The sequence below is a fragment of the Pseudonaja textilis genome, chromosome 3 (assembly GCF_049901715.1).
Source record: "Pseudonaja textilis isolate UNSWEBS1 chromosome 3, rPseTex1.2, whole genome shotgun sequence".
NCBI classification, from domain to species: Eukaryota; Metazoa; Chordata; class Lepidosauria; order Squamata; family Elapidae; genus Pseudonaja; species Pseudonaja textilis.
In genome coordinates this window covers 130,688,132-130,710,047 of record NC_141992.1, presented here as the reverse complement: position 1 = coordinate 130,710,047, position 21,916 = coordinate 130,688,132, and the positions used below count along the sequence as shown (strand labels likewise).

Genomic DNA, 21,916 nt, shown 5'->3' with positions numbered 1-21,916 from the left:
ATAAGGAATATAAAAGGTAGCACAATTCTCAATGTTTAAAGTTTAATACTGTAGTGATTGTGCTATAAAGACAAAATGAGATATTTTAGGAATAGAGCTAGTTTGATACGTGGCAGCTAAAATCATACAGAATCTAAGGGTACATTTTCAGCCTGTTAACAGACAGTATTAAAAGTGATAAGCTTTCTTGAATTTGAATTAACTTCATCAGATGCATAGGGTAGATAAATTAAGATAGGATTTAAACTGGGATAAAAGAATGGGGGGTGGGGGTGGGGTTAAGGCTGGTTAAGCAGAAACAGGTTCCATATGAGACACGTTCCAGGTTCTTTATTCCTATTGTAATGTGTTAAAGGCCCATTGTTTTCACTGAGACCTTTTGAGATGGCCTGAAATCTGTTGATATATGTACATTCAGCAATCTTCCATTCAACTGTACTAGTAAAATTTCTTTGTTCCAAAACTGATACTTTGCAATCTATAAAGGAACATATAGAGAAGTTAAAGTGCTCTGATATTACTTTGCCTTTGTTTTGAGTTATGATGTCAACTGCTGGCAACTTATGGCATATATCATATTAAAGAAAAATCATGTGAAGATGCTTTGGAGAGTAAATGTTGGAATAAATGTATGTCACATGCAAGAACTTCCCATCCTTTTTTCCTCCCACTTCATTTTAATTTCAATCTTGTATCAGTTTAGCCGTTCTACACATCTGGTGAAGTAAACTGTACTCCACAAAAATATATGTTTTTTAATAAAATGTGCTACTGTGAAAAGACCAAATTTTAAAAGTGCTTTCTAACTTTACAAGTAGCTTTTATAAAGGGGACTACAGAATCCAAAGACCGCTCTCAATGGTGTCTCAAGGAGACCAATTTCCTCTCACCCTGCTGTTTCGTTAGACTCTCAAAATCAACTCTGTGTGGTGGAAGATGATCCTAAGCAAATGTGGGCAGGAAACAGGATGCATGAGCAAAAACCTATTTCTTTAATTTCATTCTTTCTCTTCAGCACCCAAGAGGCTCTAGATACTTCTTGGCCTCAATCCAATCTTGTGATTTCTGATTGTGCTATGCTAGTTTGCTCTCTCCCTTTCTCTCTTCTGCAAATGCCTGCATAGCCCAGTTACGTTTCTAAAGTCAATAATTGGGGGCACTGAAAATAGAAAAGGGAATTTGATCTGCCAATGGCTTTCAGTTTACTGGTAGGTATAACCTAATGCACTGTAACAATTTTGTTAAGAACAAATAATCCTTGCTAAACTATAATATTTTGATTGAGAGTTAATAAAAATCTTGTGCTCCTAATTACCTTAGGTCAAAGAAAGTGAGACAACTTATCCAGTTTTGGTTGATCTTTAAAAAGCTAAGCAGAATTAAATTTGTTTAATTCTTAGATGGGAATCCACCTATGGCTATTGAGTAGACAGGCAAGAAAAAAAAAACCATACAGGACACCCACGGTAAACTGCTTATTTCCTGTTGTCAAAAAAACAACATGAATGCGCCCATCTAGTCACCAAAAACTGAGCTTGATTGAACAACTTGTTAAGAATTAATTGATTAAGAACTAAAAACAAGTTAGAATTAGATTCCAAATTCGGCAGGAATAAGCTGAGCAATTTTAATATAGGCCTATACATGTTAGATCTATAACTTCATTTTAGCTTCAACCTCTGTGGTTCTAATATCATTATAGTTTGAATATGTAACCCTCTGACAGTAACTATACAACTTAAATAAAACACTGTCTGCTTTAAAGCATGAATGAGAACTTAAACATTTCCTGTTTCTACTGGAAAGATATGCTTTTTAGCCATGGAAATAAGCAAGCATTTTATTACAATCCAGTGCTTCTCATTAATTCAATATTAGGCTACCGCATTTCATTTGTTTAGACTCACCTGACATTTATTACTGTAAATACTGTACTTACTTCTATCCTACTCACTGTTCACAGTGAGGATGTCAGAGAGAAAAACAGAAAATTACAACACTGCTACAGAATCAGGAAAACTCAGAATTAAGCAAATATTAAATCAGGATCTGTTTCTGCTACCTTCTATATTATGACAATGGAGCTTAGTTGTATGAACAGCTCTTCAGAATATGGCCACTATTTCTTCATCTATTTTTCCTATCATATTGATAAACATGACAAAAATGCTAAATGCTAACAATTTACTACATTACCTTAAATAATTTTATCCCTTCATTTCTTAAATTTATTTTTTGCTTTGCTAAGATGATACGTACTATTGATGATATTCAAAGTCCCAATAAGCTAATTTTTATTCACTCCCTTAACGTTAATCAAGTTATTGAAGAGTTCTATCAGAAATCCATGCTAACCAAAATTTGCTTTAATAAACACAAGATAATTAAAACTGATTTTTTAAAAATATAGCTAAGTTTCACTGTGGAAAAAATAATTGCTACTATATATAAAGAAGTATTGTAAAAACAAGTGTAATTATAGAAGGAGTTTCAACAGCACAAGTTTAAATAAGACTAATATATTATAAACAGTGTATTAAATATACAATATTATACATTATAAACTGCAATATAATTATCTATTTACATAGTTGTAATATACTTCAACCTTTGCTACCTAATGGTCAATGATATAGTTTGGCAGTATGAGAAAATTCACATTTAATTAATAAATACAGGAATAAACTAATAACTTTAATTTAATATGACCCATGTAATTAATAAGTTAAAATATTTCTGTTTATGCCTTGCTTAACTGGCAGGAATATATATTCATATTCTAAATATACTGTATTATAAATCTACAGTAACTGTTAATTATTATCTAAATTATTGATAAGATACAGAAAAAGTATTGTAAAAAAAGAAGAAAGCAGTTTTATAAAATCTAATTTTAGAAATCAACATGAACATATCTTGCCTAATTCTAATCTGTATACTTTTAATGTTTTTATTTAGTGAAAATTATTTTAGGATACTTTAGGAAACTCAGAAGGAATCTGGTAACAACTTTTTTGGCTAACAACTTTTATTAAAAGGCTTTTATTAAAAAGCTTTCAAGAGCTGCAGCAATATATATTGCAAAATAGCTTCCACAGTATGTGTGAGAAACACTTCCTTAAAATAATATATTATTCTTATTCTTGAGCCTCACTCTTAAATAATGCCAGTCAAATCTGAGTACTGACATTTTCTTTCTCTGAGTAGCTTATCTTAAAAGTGATATGCAGGCTTAGTCCCGTAGTACCCCAAGGCGGTAGTCAATTCACTTAAAACTTGTGAACACTTTCTATTTTTTCTCTGTCTATTTATTTTGATGTGTATATTATTCTTAACTAACTTCCATCACATTTCATGAGCTGATCTCATACCTTAAAAGATTAAGCATTCCCACCTGGAACTATTCACAATGTATAGCATTGCAAAATCTTCTCCGTCTTCTAGTCCTCTATTCTTATGCATTATTAATAGTAGCATTCTTTCTTATTTAATGTATAACTACAACTTCTACAAGGCTATGGTTGATAGAAGCCTACTGCCTGTCATGCTTCTTTCATTACAGTCAAAGGAACTGAATGGTTCATTATCTAGCACTCTGCTGCCATCTATTTGACAAAACGAAAACATGTCTGTCAATGCCCTGTTTTGAAAAATACAATCTTCGGTTGAATTTTCTTGGATCAAACAAAAACAAAGAATGTAAAGATTTTTACTGACATTCTGTGTTTAAATATGTCCTTCAAAGTGAGAGATAAATGTTCTTGTGACAGCATTTACATGCTATTGTCATATTTACTGGCATATTGCATCCTTAATATACAGTATAATACTAATAAAGCAAATTTCAGGCCTGAAGGAGAGTTTTTTTTTAATGTACAGGTATTTCTTCCTTTCTTTCTCTTTCTGTCATGTCACACAAATAAAACACATTTTAAACTTTTTAAAATCCTAGTTATTAATCTCATATAAATAATAGGTATTTATTCACTACACCAAAAAGTCCAATTCTCATTTGCTTTGCTGTTATTCTTACTGAAGTAAATATTTATAAAATTGCAACCTTAGATTGTTAATACTGTGGTTTGGATCCAGACATGCTCCTTCACTTGTAAAAGAAACCAATGTTTATAAAAAGCTCATCCCATCAAGTAGGGAAAGAGATTATTTTTTCTTGATTGCCATTTTCAGCTAGTTCCCAGCAGCATTATATATATCATAGTGCACTGGACTGTTACTTGATCCCCAAAGTTGACTTTCAATGGGTAAAGGGGGAAGAGAGAATTAGTAAAAATAATTGTCTGTCTTTTCCTGTGCCCCCCATTCTCTCTTGAGCAGAAACACTGCCTGAATAAAACAGGGATGCAATCATCTCTGAACAGCTCTCTTTCTGACTGATGCCTCATGCACTTCTGTGCACTTCTACCTGACCTACATAGTGACTCTCATGCACTCCCTCACTGACCCACGCACCCCTTTACACCCTCCTCAACTTACAGTGCCTCTTGTACATCACTCTGCACTTTGCCTGATTCTTCCCTGCACCTTTATGCACTCTCGCTCCCTTCCCCACCTGATAGCAGTCACTTACCTGCGCTGCAGCCCTGGGACTTGCAACTTCTTACTGGCTTCCCCACTGAGTTTCATTGCAGGAAACCAGCAGGAAGTTGCCACACTTAATAATCATGGAGTTCAATTAAAGATGGCAACTGGGACTGAAGGGATTGTTGTCATTAAGCAATGTGGTTGTCCTTTACAGCCTCACTGCTTTACAACCACCCTGCTTAGCAATGGAAAACCCTGCCCTAATCGCTATTGTACCCATATATTTAAACACTCATTCAAAATAAAATTTATTTTTCTATAAGGAACATATCACATTGCTTTCAAATGTATACAATAGGGGCATAGACTTAATCTACCCTAATCAGTTACTCCTATATGGGTGGGATGGTGAAGTAATTTAATGATCTCTGCCATGGAATAAAATTATATCTGTCTTTATATATAATGCTAGAAACCTCGAATGAAATCATGGGGAGTCCTTTTCTTCTTCCACTACTCAACAGATTTATAATTAACTTGGAACTCCTAGAGTGGGAGAAGAAATAGCTCTGTATTTCTTCCACACAAAACAAATAAAGGATAAACTTGTCAGATAAAAACAGATGCCAAGAAATATCCCGTGTCATATGACGCATGTCCCTGTTTTTTCTGCCAGGGTGCTCTGAATATTGATTTTATATCACTCCATCTATGGTTGTCCAGAGATTTTACTAATGCTGACTGATGGTTCGATATTTTTTAAAATTAAATCACTTATAATGATTTTTTAAGAGGAAATACATTGACAACAGTACCCGTGGCTAGATATCTAACATGCTAGTTCTTCACTATTATCTCATCCTCAAATAGTCATCATTTCCATTCTATAAATGAAAAACTCCAATCTTAAGGACATTTTTCTGGCCCAAAGTTAGTTAATGAATCTTATATGAAGTAGAACCTTGGCTTATAACTAATAAGAATTTTTTGTAAGATTCAAGTATCAGACTCTATGAGGAAATATTCCATATAAAAAGGTCCCACAACAGCTTATATGATCAATAACAAACCATTATCATTTCCAGACTTATATGATTTTTTGATTATTGTGCAAGTTGCTTGAAAATGTTCTTTTATTTCAAATTTAAACTTTTCTTTATATTGGAAACAAATATATGTGATCACATCACTTAGTTTTGCCAACAAATTCTTTTGGTCATTAGCTGAGGACCCATCCCAATCCAAGCTATTCCAGTCTTGGTCCCTCTAAGCCCTCGACTTCAGTAAGGTAAAGGCCTGCCTTGAACTTCCCTTGTCTCCCATCTATTGCTTCCCTATCCTGCCCTTTTGGCCACCCTACATCCTCCCTTCCAGGCCATAAAGCAGCTTCAGAACTAGGCGGCTTTGGACTGTTCCCCGGTTCTGGCTCAAGGGTTTCTTGGCATGCAGTGACTCTGAGGCTGCGAGAAGCCCCAGAACAGGTCAAGCCAGAGCTACCCCATCTGGCCCAGCAGCACAGTACCAGGTGGCAGCCATCCTGGAAGTCCCGGCCACCTCAGGATGCCCCCATCGCTGTGGCATGAAGCTGCAGCTGTCCCAGGAATTCCCAGTTGCCCCATCTCAGTTACACTTGCTGCCCTGCACTCTACCACCCAAGCTGCTGCTGATAAAAAATGTTCACCTAGCCCTTTGCAAGGTAGCTTCTGGAAAAGGAAAGCGCTGCCATGATCTTGGGAACAAAGCCCCATGCAATTGCCTTCTGAACAGCCAGGCTGGACATGCTCGGTTAGTAGTAGGAGCAAGAGGAAGGCAAAGGTCATCTAGGCCGGTAGGGGCTGCAGAGTTCAGGAGGCCAAAGGGACAGAGACGGGAGAGGAGATAAGGTGGGTGAATGGAGTTGAAGTACTCCTGTTGCTATTAGTATGAATGGACTGTCAATCAGCCAAATTTTGATCATGTAACTGTGGGGGCCTGTAACATCCATAATTTTGTAAACTGTTTGTAAGCCCCTTTGTTTAACACTACTTAACTCTGAATGGTTGTTGAACGAATGGTTCTAAGTCAAGGACTACCTGAAGCATTTCTTTTGACAGATTACTAATTAAGCTACATTAAAATTAGGATTTATAAATGAAGTATGTACCCTTTCTTTTTTTATCTAGTGGTTTTGTTTATGTTCTACAATAATGTACAACATAATTATCTACTTTAAAAGTTATTTCCCTCTGAATTTGTGATTAAGTACTTTATCCATGTTCCCTGGACTTCGATAGACCCATTCCAAGAATGATTTATCTTTGTTGGTTTCCTACGGGAAACCAGACCAACATCCTACTACTTTATTTTCCTTACTTTTAGCAGAGCTCACATAAAATTAACTGGAAGGGGAAAACCTATTTAGCCAGTAGCATAGAAACAACATTGGATCAAAATTACCCAAGAAAATGTTGGGTAAGCCTAGACTATCTGACAATGATGTACAGTGCCACTATGAAATAAAAACTATATATGAAAGACACCAAAAACATAAAAGACAAATAAAGATTTAATGTAGGTACAATTGTTAAATCTCACACAAAATATTAATAACCCCAAACTGATTTGCACTGAATTTCAGATTTATTTGAATTGGTGTTATCTAGTGGCTGGTTTTTATATTTGGGGGATTTTGGTACCTTTAGGTCAGTCTGGATTCCAGGCACCTGGCTGGAGAAATCTGTGCAGTTTTCTTGGCAACATTTTATGAATTGGTTTGTCACTTACTTCTTCTAGGTCTAAGAGGAGTGACTGATCTAATCCAGTGGTGGTATTATACCAGTTCGGCCCAGTTCGCTCAAACTGGTAGTAAAAAATGCTACCATTCGGCCGAAACAGTAGTAAAAAAACATGTTTTTTTTTCACCCTGACGGTCAGCTGTTCCAACGATCTGCTGTGCCAGGATCCCACTCGCTGCCTTACTGCTTTGCCCAGGAGGCAAAAAGGGGCCCGTGGGTGTGTGTGCTGCATGGCCCCCCCACGCTCCATTTTTTGCCTCCTGGGCTTCAGGGAAGCTTCTTGGGAGCGGACTCCCAGGAGGCTTCCCTGAGGCCCAGGAGGCAAAAAATATGGAGTGGGGGGTGGGTGCTGCCCTGAGGCCCAGGAGGCAAAAAAATGGAGCGCGGGAGGGGGGTGCTGCACAAAAAAAGAAGCCATGCCCACCCAGTCACATGGCCACTCCCACCTAGCCACACCCACAGAACCAGTAGTAAAAATATTTGCATCCCACCCCTGATCCAGGCCCCCTACTGCCTTTATACTTAAGAGTGATTTTGAATTTAGTCTCTTGGTTTCTAGTGTCATCCTTTTAACCACTATACCAGATTGTCTCATAAACTGTGCACCACTTTAGGAATTTGAGTTGTAAAATATAATAATTATATTCAAACAGGTAGGTGTCACTACATAACAATCCAGATTCAACAACTGTCATAAGAAACATACATAAAAAGTCTGAATAGTGGGCATTGCAGTACCTGGAGATAGAAGAATAGAAGAGAAAGAACTGTAGAAAATCACAAAATACGAAGACTTGCAAATGGAAGTGGAAGGACAGTGGCAAAAGTAAGCAAAGATAGAACCAATAGTAATAGGTACCGTGAGTGCAACTGCAAAACATCTGGACCATCGCTTGAACACCATTGGCACTGACAAAATCATCACCAGTCAATTGCAAAAGGTAGCTTACTTGGAACAGCTTACATCCTATGCTGATATCTTTAACATCATGAAATGACAACATCTGCCTATCCCAGATCCTTAGGAAGGATTTGATAGGTGAATAAAAATGCCAAATCCAAATATCTGACTGATTTTATGACAAATCACAATAGCACCTTGAAAATAATACAAGAAACAAATACTTATTAACAAAAATTTTACAAGATTAAAAAGTACATTGCCTACATTTCAGAAAATCAAAAGGCAACAATGATGAAAATTATTACTATTCTTGAGTGACAGAAAAGTATCAATTATGAATGTATATATGTACCAAAATACATAAACACACAGAAATGCAAATGTAGAGCCAAAAAAGCACAAAAAACGATAACACAGTATATTTTCATCTTCATTCCTTATCATGTGGTTAAATACATAGGAGGCAGTGATGTGGGAATTTATCTTGTTTAATTTCATATCACTCCTCAAGTCTTTCAAATAATTCAAATCAGTTACATGAGAATAAAAGAAAACAAAGATGAACACAAAGCAAAACAACTTATATAGACCCTTGTTAAAGCGAGTTTTGTAAAAAGTTTTGCACAGAGCATTCAGAAGTTTGCTTAGATCTTATGACCTGTCAAAAATTCGAAAGCTGATCTACAGTAGGGCATTCAAATACAATCATAGGTTGAAGGGGCATTGGAAATGACACATACACAAAACCCTCATGCAAACAGAATTGTCAACTGTATGCTCTGATAAGTCCAGGCCAATATTTACACACAAAAAGAATGTTGGATTGGATCCAAACCTGTTTGAGTGGAAGGGATTTCAATTTGGCTGAATATCCATCCTATGACTAACAATGTCCCTCTTGCACTGCAATATCCCATCCAACATGCCATTGCCTTTTTGAACATTCTAACGTTCAGGAATAGCATTTGGAAGGGAATGTATGGCTATGATATATAGATACAGAAAAGTTTTGATGCACAAACAGAACTACTGAACTGGAATTCAACCTGTTATCTTTTATTTCTATCTTGGATAAATTTAATTTAATTCTTCTTAGGTGAATACTAAAGAAAACAATGATTGTACTTTTCTGATGCCAAACCAAATTCTTTCGCAGAATATATGAAGCAAATATAGGCTTTTCATTAATAATCAACACTAACAAGCAGGAAGCAGTTCCTGAGCCCAGAAAGGTAAACAGAAAGGTAAATAGGACTACAGGTTTGACTGCAAAGTTGCAAAACCACCTATCAAACGTAAACGTGTCTGGATAAGTCACCAAGAGTTCAGTTCAAGAGTCACTGATTTGATGGCAACGCTATTTAGGTGATAATACTAAATTAATTATAGTAAATCATCACTGTCATCATTAACATCATCCCTGAAAAATAATGAGAGTATCATTCTTCTCATTCCTTTAACTGATTAGGTTTATCTTTGAGCTTAAAACTTTTTACCAAGTTAATTGTTTTATTGTATTGTAACTGACTACAGGGGTTATTTATACAATAGAAATTGGCAACTGTTAACATTGTGATGATCTAGATATATTAAATCTTTACATATGAGAAAAACGTTTCTAATCAATGCTAAATAAAAGTTCGAAGGTGTTAGCGAATAAGATTGCTTAACTTGTGTAATTGATGCTAAAGGATGACATTGATAAAAAGTTGCAAAATGCACTACGTTATTTTATAATATTAAAGTTTAGATTTTTAAGCTTAATATTTAATACTAAGGTCTCCACTGTATTATTATTTATTATTATTGTTTAAGTCTGTGCTTAACACTTTGATGATCAAGAAGCAAAAGACAAGGGAAAAATAAGGTTGCAAATTCCTCAGTGGCCAGAAAGGCTGAAAGGTAAGTGGAAGTAGAATAGAGTGATTTGAAGAATTCAACTTCTGGATAAGGGAAAAGGGAAGAAATCCACACTGTGTACAGTGTATGACCAAGGGAGATCAGAGACTCCTACAAGGGCACCCTCTTCAGAGAAGTGTCAAACCCACCACATTGTTGATAAAACAGATGGACTTGCTTTGTCATTTCCAATATTACAGAAGGGTATCTATCCACTTAATAATCTATCTTAGTTTGGCCCCTTCCGGTTTGCTCGTCGTTGGAGACAGAGCGGAATCCGCGTTTGTGCGTGGTTTTGCTTCGAGCTAACTGGGTGGAGGGTCCCAATCGTGACCAGAACCACCCTGGAGGGGTAGTGAAGAAAGGGGGAATCGCCTGGAGGTTGAGGGGAGCCGCAACTTCCCCATTACAGGAAAAACCCCTTCCAAAGGGAAGCTGTAGCGGTGGTCCTAAAATGGCCACCACAAAGAAAAAAGAACAGCCCGGGAAACTAAGACTGTGCTGGAGAGGAGAAGTAGCAAGCGAAGTGTGAACCAGGCAAAATGCATGGATTTTGAGATACCCCGGTATTAAAAATAAAGGACAATATTGGAGGAAAGCGTGTGGAAGCTGCAACCAAAGAAAATGAGAAGAAAATTGGACTTTATAAAATTGGTTTGAATTATTGGATTAATTTGGAGGAGAAAATTTAAAGGAAAATATTTGAACACAACAAAGGTTTAGAAATTACACTGGACAACTATTGGATTATGGACACTGAAAGGGCATAACTAAATGCTGAAATTGAGTGTGTTGAAATGAAAAGAAATAATAGCTAACGATTGAAATTAGCGAATTTAATAAAAGTACTATATTAAATTAAAGTTTAGGAAGGAGTGGACTGTGGAAAAGGCTCAAGAGCACCACCTGATGGTACAGGAAAAACTTCAGTGACCTTTTTTTTTTTTAAAAAAAGTGCTTGGTCTTTCTAAGAAATTGGACTTTGGAACTTAAAAGAAAGTAAAAGTAACTCCATTATAAAAAATAAAAACCTTGGAAAGTGACATTAGAATACTACAAAGGGAATACTTGAAAATATTGACATAGAACCACCTGGTGATTGTGGGAAACAGTTGGGAAAAGGGCCACTTGAAGATTTGGAATAAAGACTTAAGGACGTTGATTGTTAAAAATAAACTTAAAAGACACTGGCTGAAATAATATACTGGATTTTGGGACTGAATACATCAATTAGGGAAGAGGAAAGAAAAGGGAAAAAGGAGAAGATACAATGGAGGAATTATTTGTTGAAATGAGATCGGATTTGCAAGATATAAGGGAAATGATGAAAATTAGATTTGAAATGTGTAATTATGTATTACAGAAATTAGAAATGGTGACCCAGCTTGTAGAAGAACAAAGTACACCAGAGGGGGAGGATTTTAACGAAGAAGCCAGCCTTGAAGAACAAAGGGGTCAACAATTATTTAAGCAGGAGGGGAAAGGAATTAAAATTAAAAATGTGTGGTCTGATGTGATTATAAAAGGGAAAATGGTTCAGAAAATGGAAAAAAGGAGAGGGAAAAAGCTGAAAAGGAAGTTCAAAAGAAAAATCAAAAGAGGGAGGGAGAAAAAGTTAATAATTGGAATGAGAAATGGAGAGGAATAAGAAAGGGGAAAAGGGAATTAAAAGAAAGGACCAGAAAATAAAGGGAAACAGGAAGCAAACAAGGAGGAAAAGAAACTATATTGTTAAAAGAACGAGAGACAATGGGTGAAAAAAAAAAGAAAAGAGGATAGGAAGGAGATTCCGCAAGGTAATAAGTTGTAATATATATGAATAAGTATCAAAAGATGTGATTTTTTCTTCTTAGTTTCTTTCTTTCTTTTTTCTCTCTCTTTTCTGTTATTAAAGAAGTATTGCTATGCTAGACATGGAATTTAATGGAATAAATATGGAATTGGGAATTTATAATAAAAATATCATATATTAATTGATGATTAATGATGTATAAGAAAAGGGGGGAAGATGATGAAATGAGAACTATTATGGGAAGATTAATATCAGTTGCTATAATTAATTGATTAGATTAATATTTTTGTAATGTATAGATAAATTATAAGGTGATTGAGAAAATATAATGCAGAATCTGACGTGTGTGTGTGTGTGTGTGTTATAGTAAATAGGGAGATGGTATTAAGGTAGATTGAAGGTAGCTGGCTTGAATTAATAACCAGAGGGGACAATTTTGAATTAATAAAATAAGGATTGATAAAATTGCAAATATGACAGAAAAAGGTAATATGGGAAATGAACATAGAAATGAGAAGAGAATTTCAAATTACATTGTAAAATAAGATATAAGAATATTCTAAGAAAAATGAAACAAGTTATAATATGAATTGGAATTGGATAAGTTTAATATTTAATACTAATAAGGTTAATGTGATATGAAATTGAACAAACAAAATGAATAGGTAAATATGGTCATGTTTGTATTGAGATGTGAAACCTGGAACCATACTGCTTGCCAAATGAGAATTTTTTATTTAAAAAAATGAGGAGGAAATTGAATAATGAAATTACAAGGTATGTCTAACTGATATGGTGGTTGACACTAGGAGAGACTATTGAAACGTTGAAAATAAGCAAGGAAGGATTTTGATTTAATGTGAATATGTGTATTAAAAGATATGATTGGTATTATTAAGCTTGCTCATACTAAAATGTATGATAAATTGATGCCACACTGTGAATGTATTGTTGTGTATGTGTAGATTGAAATTTTAAAAAACTTGAGGAAAAAAAACTATCTATCTCAATTTGTAGATACTGAATATGAAATTCTTCATTGTTTATATCGATGTATTTTATAGAAATAATGTTCATGGATATTTAAAGGTTATGCCTGTATTTAAATAATAAGAAAAGTTGCAAGAAAAGTGTTTGAACACCAAGAGAACTGCTGAAACAAAAATAATTGTAAAAAGTGCAAAAGGCTGTTCTACGTAATTCAAAAACTATCCCAATGCCAATCAAAATCCAACCCAACTTCAGTTAAAAATTATGTATTTATTTAATTGTTTATACTTACAAATCATGCTTCTTCTCCCTATATATATGCAAATATATGTATGTGCACACCAACACCCTTTGGTATACCTTTGTTTATCTAAACCATTATTTAGGTTTCTTTTGTATTTTTATATTCTCAGAATTTTGTTCATAGAGTTATGTAAAAAAAAGGGATCTAACAAAATAAGTAGCAACAAAATATACTATACTTTTTGCTTACAGATAATCACATATTTATTTTGTAAGAGATTTATTAATATTACTTACTTTAACATGACTCTGTGCTCCAAGGTTGTAAATTTCAGAGGGCTTAACTTCATTGATTATTTTCACCAAGCAAGTACTATCTGTCAAATCACCATAATGCAGTTTCATATCTTCAGGTTAAAAAAAAAAAGAAGTTAAAATTCATATAAAATTGCCATGTGTTGTATTCATTTCTATTTATACTTTCCTAACTCCTTGAAAAGTCAGATGGACATATATTTTATTATAACTATAATTAAATGCAGATCACAGCTTTCTAATAATATATTACACTCCAATCTTCATATTTTATTAAGTCAGACATTATTTTCTTTGAAATGTGAGTCACTGAGGAATTCTGAAATTTAATTTGCATTAATTAAATTACATGAGCTATTAGATTTGGTACCAACTGGCTTTCCGATAAAAATATTAAAAACATGATTTTTTAAAAAATAAAATAAAATGACTTCTATAATAGAAAAGGTCAACTGAAAACATTTAAAGTCCTATTTATTTACAACAGATTGTCCTAGTTCAGATTTTCTAAAACTATTTATGTTACAAGTCACAATATACAAAATATATTTTTTTAATATTTTTCCTGCTCTGTAACTGGTCGACTGAATTACAGGTAGACCTCAACTTACAACAGTTCATTTAGTGACCATTCAAAGTTACAATGGCATTGAAAAAGTGACCTATGACTGTTTTTCAGTTACCACCTTTGCAGCATCCCCATGGTCACATGATCAAAATTCAGATGCTTGGCTACTGGTTCATACTTATGACCGTTGCAGCATCCCGGGGTCATGTGATCCCCTTTTGCAAACTTTTGACAAGCAAAATCAATGGAGAAGCCAAATTAACTTAACAATCATATTACTAACTTATCCACTGCAGTGATTCATTTCACAACTGTGCAAGAAGTGTCATAAAATGGGGCAAAATTCAATTAAGAAATGACTCCTTTAACAACAGAAATTTGGGGCTCAATTGTGGTTGTAAGTCAAGGACTACCTGTACTAAAGTAGAATAAATACATGGGTAAAGTCTGGTAAGTTGTAAATATGATTATATCATTATTATGGTTATACTATTATTACATGGGCCTCATTGCCTGCAGTCTAATAGTCAAGCAATTTTACATATTCATGATTGATAAATAAAGAAGGGAACTAAAAAGTGTAAAAGTTTTCAGATGTTATGATTGGGCCTTGATTTTATATATGTACAAATGGCAGGCTTTCAGTATGCCTACACAATATTTTTTCCAGTTGTCACTTCAATCTGCCTGTATCTGCTCCACCTTTCTCGTTCACCAGCTCACACTAAGTTTCTTCAAGGACACTTGGCTGATGATGGAAAAAGTTACTCATGCGCCCTTCCTCACTCTTGGTTGTCTACCTACATGGCTCTTTTGTGCCATCTTAATGAATGGTCCTCTCAGTCAACTGCTGCATCCTCTTGCTACAGGGAGAGCCAAATAAAGGATAGCACTCAGCACAAGCAATTATACAAGAGAAATATTTCCATCTTCCATCAAATAAGTTGCACTGAAGAGGCTGCACAGGGAAGCCACATGAACTCTCATATTAGACTGATTTAATGAAATCTGCCAACAGTTGAATGAGGAGAGGAAGAGGAACAAATATAGAAACATTGCTTAGACAACATCTATGAGAAGATGATGAAGGGACTGGATGACCATTAGGCTCTGGGACCTTGTCCCAATTCTCATAAACTTTTTTTTTTGCAGATTTATTATCCATGATTCTGGTTTAATTGTTAAATTGTGTTGGAACAGAACCTTGAAAAATAACAGTCACCAATATATTAATTCATTAGAAATGTAACAAGATTAGTTAGCAAGCTGCCTTCACATTTTTATATCTGATCACCAAATTCATTTTACTGCTAACATTTTTATATTGATTTCATGTGGATATGCATAAAGGGACTTGATAGAAATTGCAATTTATGTGACAAGAAAAGAATTGGGAACTAGTTCTAATTAGTCAAGAAAATGATTTGCAATATATTAACAAACCTATGTTGCTATCCTAAAAAGTCTTCTTACTTTGCTTTTTCTAGGGATTATTAGTGAATCAAAATTTCATATTCTGTTCGAGTTGAAATTAACAAAATTATTTTATAAAGTATTTTTCAAATGCTAAAAAAAGGATAGAGGCTAGACTAAAAAATGACATTCACATAATTAGTCTCAGTGATCAATTTCCTGTCTGATGAAATCATACACAAACATTAGCAATAAAAACAAAATCCCATATGTCCTCTGTGTATTCCATCTCACCTTTCGACACGCACTTACTTCCTTCTATGTGAGCCTGCGGGTTTTTGTAGAGATGTTCAATCCGTCCTGTGTTAAAAGAGCTAGACCTACGAACAATTCCATGTACCTGCAATTTAACAGAAGTACAGAAAATATTTTTGATATAAAGCTTCACAGTGTCAGATATTGTGATATCAGTTTCATGATACAGAAGTGACTGACTCAAATAGAAAAACAAGGAAGGGCCATAAAGATCCAGGAGATTGAATGATTCCATGACACAACACTACTGTCCAACGGTTTCTCTTGAAAGCTGAGCTCACAAATGGCTGTGCAAAAGCTACTTAATGGAAACAGCTGCATGAAAACAATGGCACCCACTTTCTCCATGCTCTTTCTCTTGTTTAACAATCAGACATTTCTGACAAACATCTCCAGACTTGGAACTTGTATATAATTATAAATATGTACTAAATTTGTTATTTGTATTTAATCTCTTCATAGGTTCAGATTGATATTATTTTTGCCACCTAGATATATAACCAGTAACAATGTTTAATTTACATCTAGCCAACCCTGCCCAAACTCAGCACTAAGCGGGATTAGACCTGGACCTGGATGACAGGCCATAAAGAAACCCCAGGTTTGTAAGATGGAATAGAAAGAAAAAAAGAAAAACCAAAGGCAGTGGCGGTTACTCTCTTGTTCTTCCTTTTGCTTATGTTAAAAAGACATGGTAGCAGTGACACTTTACTATTATGAAATATACTGAATAGTGTTAGAAGTAACACAGAAGATGGAACTATTTGTATTGGCCACGATAACAGAAACATTTTAAAGAACAAGGGAATTGTTATATTGCGCATGTTATGCTGTTATGACAGCTAAATGGAAAGGGATCAAATTCATTAATGAGCTTTTCAGCTTTTTATTCTGTGGTAGAGCATTATGGAACCAAAATTCTAACATTTCGTAATTGCTGAAACACAGTTCAATTTATTTTTTCAAGGTCCCCATCTCCTACCTCTTCAAAATACCTTCTCAAAATGGTAAGTTAACTTTTTCCTCCTGCATCGTAACACATGCATTTAATGTAGCATTGCTTTGCACAGACCGCTGTTTATCTGAATAAGCAGGAAATGTGGAAAAACAGCTATACCCTGAGGATCGGAGGGATTCCACCATTGCAGTCTCCATGATAAACAGTACAATGCACTGGCATGATTACAGCTCATGTTGTGCATTCTTTTCAAACATTTTGATTTCTTATCTCATGCTGAATGGAAAACATAACCAGAGAGTGACAGCAACAAGGAAGCTCTGTCCAAATTATTCCATGAGTCTGCAGTCAGTCAGCAAGACTTTCACTCACCTCATAACCCTTTTCCAGCAGGAACTCTGCCAAGTATGAGCCATCCTAATGAGAAGATAGGAAAATGTTATGAAAGTGTTAGGACCGTCTTATCTCTATGTGGAAGCTGTCAGCTTCGATCATCTTAAGCATACTATAACTCAGAAACGAACTTGTAATTACAGCCTACATGGAAAGTTCAGTGCATTCAATCTGTTGCATGTTAATCAATCAAGAATGAGGAACTTAGTACTTCAAATGATGGCTTTGTTTTTCAGCATACAGAACAATAGGCAATTAATTCATTGGGACTAGCTATTGTTGCTTCCTTTTAATTTGTCATGTTGCGAAATGAAGTGTATTAGGTAAGATAGATATCTTTATATGTTAAGTTTTACAACAGCTTTGTAATCCACAGTTCTTGGAGAGCAGTATGGAAGTGGACTTGCAAAGAAGGAATTTAATGACCTTTTCGTAAGCATCAGTTTTTATCAGAAACTGTGTGTGTGTGGAAAAAACCTCATCAGCTAAAAAGTATTTTAAAAATTCAGAAATTAAATGTAAATGTAAATTAAATTTAAGGTACTATAATTACTAATACAAATGCAGTTAGCAAAATAAAACTGGAAAAATACTTTCTGGTTATGATCACATGAACATTTTACTACGTACATTCCCATACAGTTTCAGAGTTACAATTCGTAACTTGTGTATAGTATTACTACCACTTCAACTGTTCTGTATTTTATGTGGCAAAACAAGTCTGATGTGTCTATATTGTGGTACTTGCTGTCTTCCTGACACCACTCAATGTCATTACATTTCATTAGTATATGTGAAGAATGTGTAATACACCTAATATTAAAATACACGATTACTTTTCCAGAATCTGAAATAGAAAAAAATAATGAGCCTTTACTGTTGTGCAGGTAATAAAGGTCACTAGAACATTTGCAAGGTGTCCACCGTGCCTTAACTGTATGGAAACAATTCAGAGCCCTTATCATTAAAAACCAAAGATTATGATGAAGCCGAATTCAACTTCCAGTTATTTTTCTGATACGCTGGGTAGAATGTGAATATCTGAGATAGAGCATTTTACTTACTCTATCCAAGAGATACCATCATACCATCCAGAATTAGTGAAAAGTGTAAAATCAAAGATACTTTGAAATATTCAGATATAGCAGTCCTTGACTTACAATCACAACTGGGACCAGAACTTCTGTCACTAAGCAATCCAGGCCTTAACTGAATCATACCAAATTGTATAACCTTTTTTCTTGGTTAAGCGAATTACATAGTTGTTAAGAAAATCCAGCTTTCCCTCAATGACTTTGCTTATCACACACCACCTGGGAAGGTCACAAATGGTAAACTCATGACCCTGGGACATTGCAACCACCATAAATATATGTTGGTTGCTCACTGAGAAGGCCCAGTCCTGGGCAAAAATGGTTGTCATATCTACTCTGGAGCCAAATGAAATTTTTACCCAATATGCCAATCTGAAGCACCCATTAAGGAATTTTTTTATAGAAAGTGCCAGTTGGACCTTAACTGCTTTAGCTCAAAAAAGAACCAAAAAACAGCCATCCATTTGGTTCAAAGAAATACCACATCAAACAATTATGCCAAGAAGCTAGAGCTTAGACATAATTACAAGAAACTAATACCCATCAAGAAGACCCAACCTATAGCTACATTTGGTCTGAGCTAGAAAAGTCAGCATAAGTTTCCAATTTAGTCTTATTTTGAAGGATCAGATCTGGCATGCTGAAAAAAATGTAAGCTTTTACTTAATACCCCCATTTTAACTTCAGTTTAGGAGGGTTTTTAGGCCACCAGTGTCAATGACAGAAATTAAAACATATTATTCAGTCACTGAAACCCAATAAAGCCATCAAAGACTTCCTACTTCAAGTACTTTTCAGGACACACATTGAGTGGTGAGCTCCATTGCTGGAAGGGCCGTTTACTTACATAGCTAATATCTAGTAGGAGGGAAACTCTCTATCATAAATCCTATGTGCAAAAAAAAAAAAAAAATGAGACAAGGAAAACCCTAAAAATTACAAACCTATAACCCTTATTGATAAAACAGTTAAGATACACGCAAGAGAAATAGAGGGTTGGGTGGTTTAAGAAGACTGCAATAGAAGAAAATGTATATATAGTTCAGGGTTGAATGATAGAGTCCTGGGTGACTATCTTCACTTGTAGTGAATATGGGGTTTGCTCCCTTTTCTCATACAGTAACGTGCCCTGCTAATGTTGACGGGGGTATGGGGTGTGGTTTCATCCTTGCCTATCTGAGAATTGACTACTGGAGAGAAGGCATTCTGGTCTCTTTTCTTCTTAGTCTTTTATTGCTTCTTTTGAATGGTATATAACTGTACTTTATCTCTATGTGTCCACTGATGGGCTGATACAACTGAATGCCAAGCTCTCAGTAATTCACTAGTACTTTAAGATTTAACTTGGCTTAGGATGCTCAGAGTTTTCCAAATGAAAGTATAGTTAAGTCTGTCCATGTGTTAAGAGCTTAAGGAGTTTTCATTATGTCTTCTATTGGTTGATGGGTTGCACTCTGTAGTATCAATCCTCCCAATTAAACCAAACAGGAAACATGACCACACGAACGAAATCTACTGTATTGTAATTCTACTTTATGAACAGAATCTTGCAAGTATGAAAATACAAACTCCCCATCATCACTTTTAACTGTTCAATCCCTTAGGGTGGACCCTTCCTAAATATCTTTCTCTGACCATTAAACCACAGGGGTTCTTGCCTCTCCTGTCTGATTGTTTCCTAATAGCAATTCTTTCCCCAAGGTTATCCACACATTCCATTACAGCTAGTCTTCTGCCTATCCTACCTAGTGGCTGTTATAGTTCTTACACTACAATATATGTTGTAGATGACTCCTATTTTTTCTTCTTGGGCTACTAGGTCTTTCGGTTTATTAAAATGTTTTGGAGGGCTTTAGTTGGTTTGCATGCTATGATGATGCTATGTGGTTATAATAGTCTATTGATTGTTTCTAAAATGTTTTTGATATGTGGTAACTTTCCATAGCTTATGTTATGCTGTAGTGAATTGAGTGGTCAAGAACGTTGTGATAAAATTGCATGGGTGCCGATTTTTTTGGAAGATGTTGTATAGGCTATCTGTTTCATTTTTCTGGTGTTCCGGGCTGCTGCTGTATATTTATACTTCTCGTAATAATGTTCTGACATAGCTCTTCTTATGGAACGTTGGTAATAAAGCACTTGATTAGTGTGGATTATTTTTCAATAGAAGAAGATATTAGTGGAAGAACAGGCTAGGTTTAGATCTGGGTTCCATAAAAGGCAACTGCTTTGTTCTACACCACTTATTACTAAATATACAACAGATGGTAAACACCTGTTCACATCTTTCATAGATCTTAATGGGGTACGTGATTCTATAAACAGAGAATTTTTATTGAAGAAGCTGGCCAAGTTAATATGAAACCCAGACTTCATTAGCAGAAGAAGTTGTGTTTAGAAAATCAATTCAGGACTTCCGGTTTGAAGGGATTTGGCGACAGACAGAAATCCGCGATCGTGCACGGTTTCTGTCTGGGCTCGCTGCTGGCGTGCCCTGAGATGGCTGGTTTCGGGGCTAAGCCACCCCGTAGAGGTGGTGAAGAGGGGGGAGACCGCCAGCAGGGTCGAGGAGAGCTGCATCTCTCCTCCTCAGCTGGCCATTCCTCCCTTTCCTGAAGGCGGTAGCAGCAGTGGTCAGAAATGGCCACCACAAAGAAGAACTCGACCGGAGAAGAACGTGCAGGAGTAAGATAAGAAGTGAAAGTTTTGGCTGACAGGGTTAAATTGTAAAAGCAACAACCAAGGTACCCTGGAATTTAAACTTACAAAAAATAACATTGCTCCCAAAGAAGAGTTGGAAGCAGCGAAGGAAAGTGAAAAGGGAAAGGTTTGGCTTTTTTTTCTCTTCTCTCTCCTTCCCTATACTGACAACTAAGAGACTTAAATAAGAAATCAGAAAAATCCGCTTTGACATCAATAGGCAATTAAGCTGAAAATAAAACAAAATGCCAAAGATTTCTGGACACTAAAAACTTTCTTTTTCATAAGCAGGAAGGGAGAGAAAAAGAATAAGGGCAGGATCTGGAAGAGGAAGGAGACTGCCTAGAATTAAAAAGAATCTAAAGTAAAACTTCAACAAGACTTCTAAAAGATACGTTTTAACTGAAACTCTGCAACTAAATAGTAACCCCAGGAAGAGAAAGTGAAAAAAAAGAGCAAAAAAGAAACAGCTTGCGTGCATTTGGATTATTTGGTGATTTTTGGATTTTTGGTTATTATATTTGAATGACTAAAACCAATCAGGTGGTTGTTTAAAAATTTATACAATGGCACCACTTCTGGATGAATTGAAAATGGAACTTAAAAAGTACAAAGAAGATGCACAAGAAGGGAAGGGTTCTTTTGGCTTCGTTTTTCAATTCATAGAAATGGAGATTTGGAACTATGAGAAACAACAAGAAAAGACTGCAAAACAAGACTGGGAAAAAGAAGAAGCCATCTTTAATGAACAAGTAATTCTATGTGGGGAAGAAAAAGGAAAGGGGAGGGAAGAGAATGGAGAATTTAAGACTTAAAAAACAACCAAAGAAAAGAAAAATAATTCAAAAAGTAAGTATAATACTGGAAAGCAACAGAAAAGGGGAATACAGAAGAGAGAAATAGAGGTAGAGAGACAAGGGGGTAAAAAGGGGAGAGAGAAGAAGAGAGGGAAGAAGGAAAGGAAAAGAAGTTACAAAGGACCGGAGCAAGATATAGCGAAACAGGACCTATTTAGA

At 35.3% G+C, this 21,916-nt stretch overlaps 1 protein-coding gene and 1 long non-coding RNA gene across 4 annotated transcripts in view; one reads left to right on the top strand and one right to left on the bottom strand.

Annotated features, from left to right (window-relative positions):
* Positions 1–21,916, bottom strand: part of GMDS (GDP-mannose 4,6-dehydratase) — a 262,026-nt gene that overhangs the window by 217,366 nt on the left and 22,744 nt on the right. The window contains exons 2-5 of one of the 3 annotated variants that reach the window (XM_087930773.1): positions 19,048–19,089; positions 17,086–17,130; positions 15,753–15,840; positions 13,442–13,551 (exon numbers count right to left, since the gene is read on the bottom strand). In XM_087930773.1, the coding sequence (XP_087786899.1) occupies positions 13,442–13,549 (108 nt within the window). In that variant the 5' untranslated portion in view covers positions 13,550–13,551; positions 15,753–15,840; positions 17,086–17,130; positions 19,048–19,089. Of the gene's footprint in view, positions 1–13,441; positions 13,552–15,734; positions 15,841–17,085; positions 17,131–19,047; positions 19,090–21,916 lie in introns of all 3 variants that reach the window. The other 2 variants (XM_026715076.2, XM_026715077.2) reach the window with 2 other exon arrangements.
* Positions 1,123–8,007, top strand: LOC148126322 (uncharacterized). Its single transcript, XR_015743095.1, has 3 exons — positions 1,123–1,208; positions 7,315–7,415; positions 7,970–8,007. It is a non-coding gene; the product is annotated as an uncharacterized LOC148126322 (long non-coding RNA).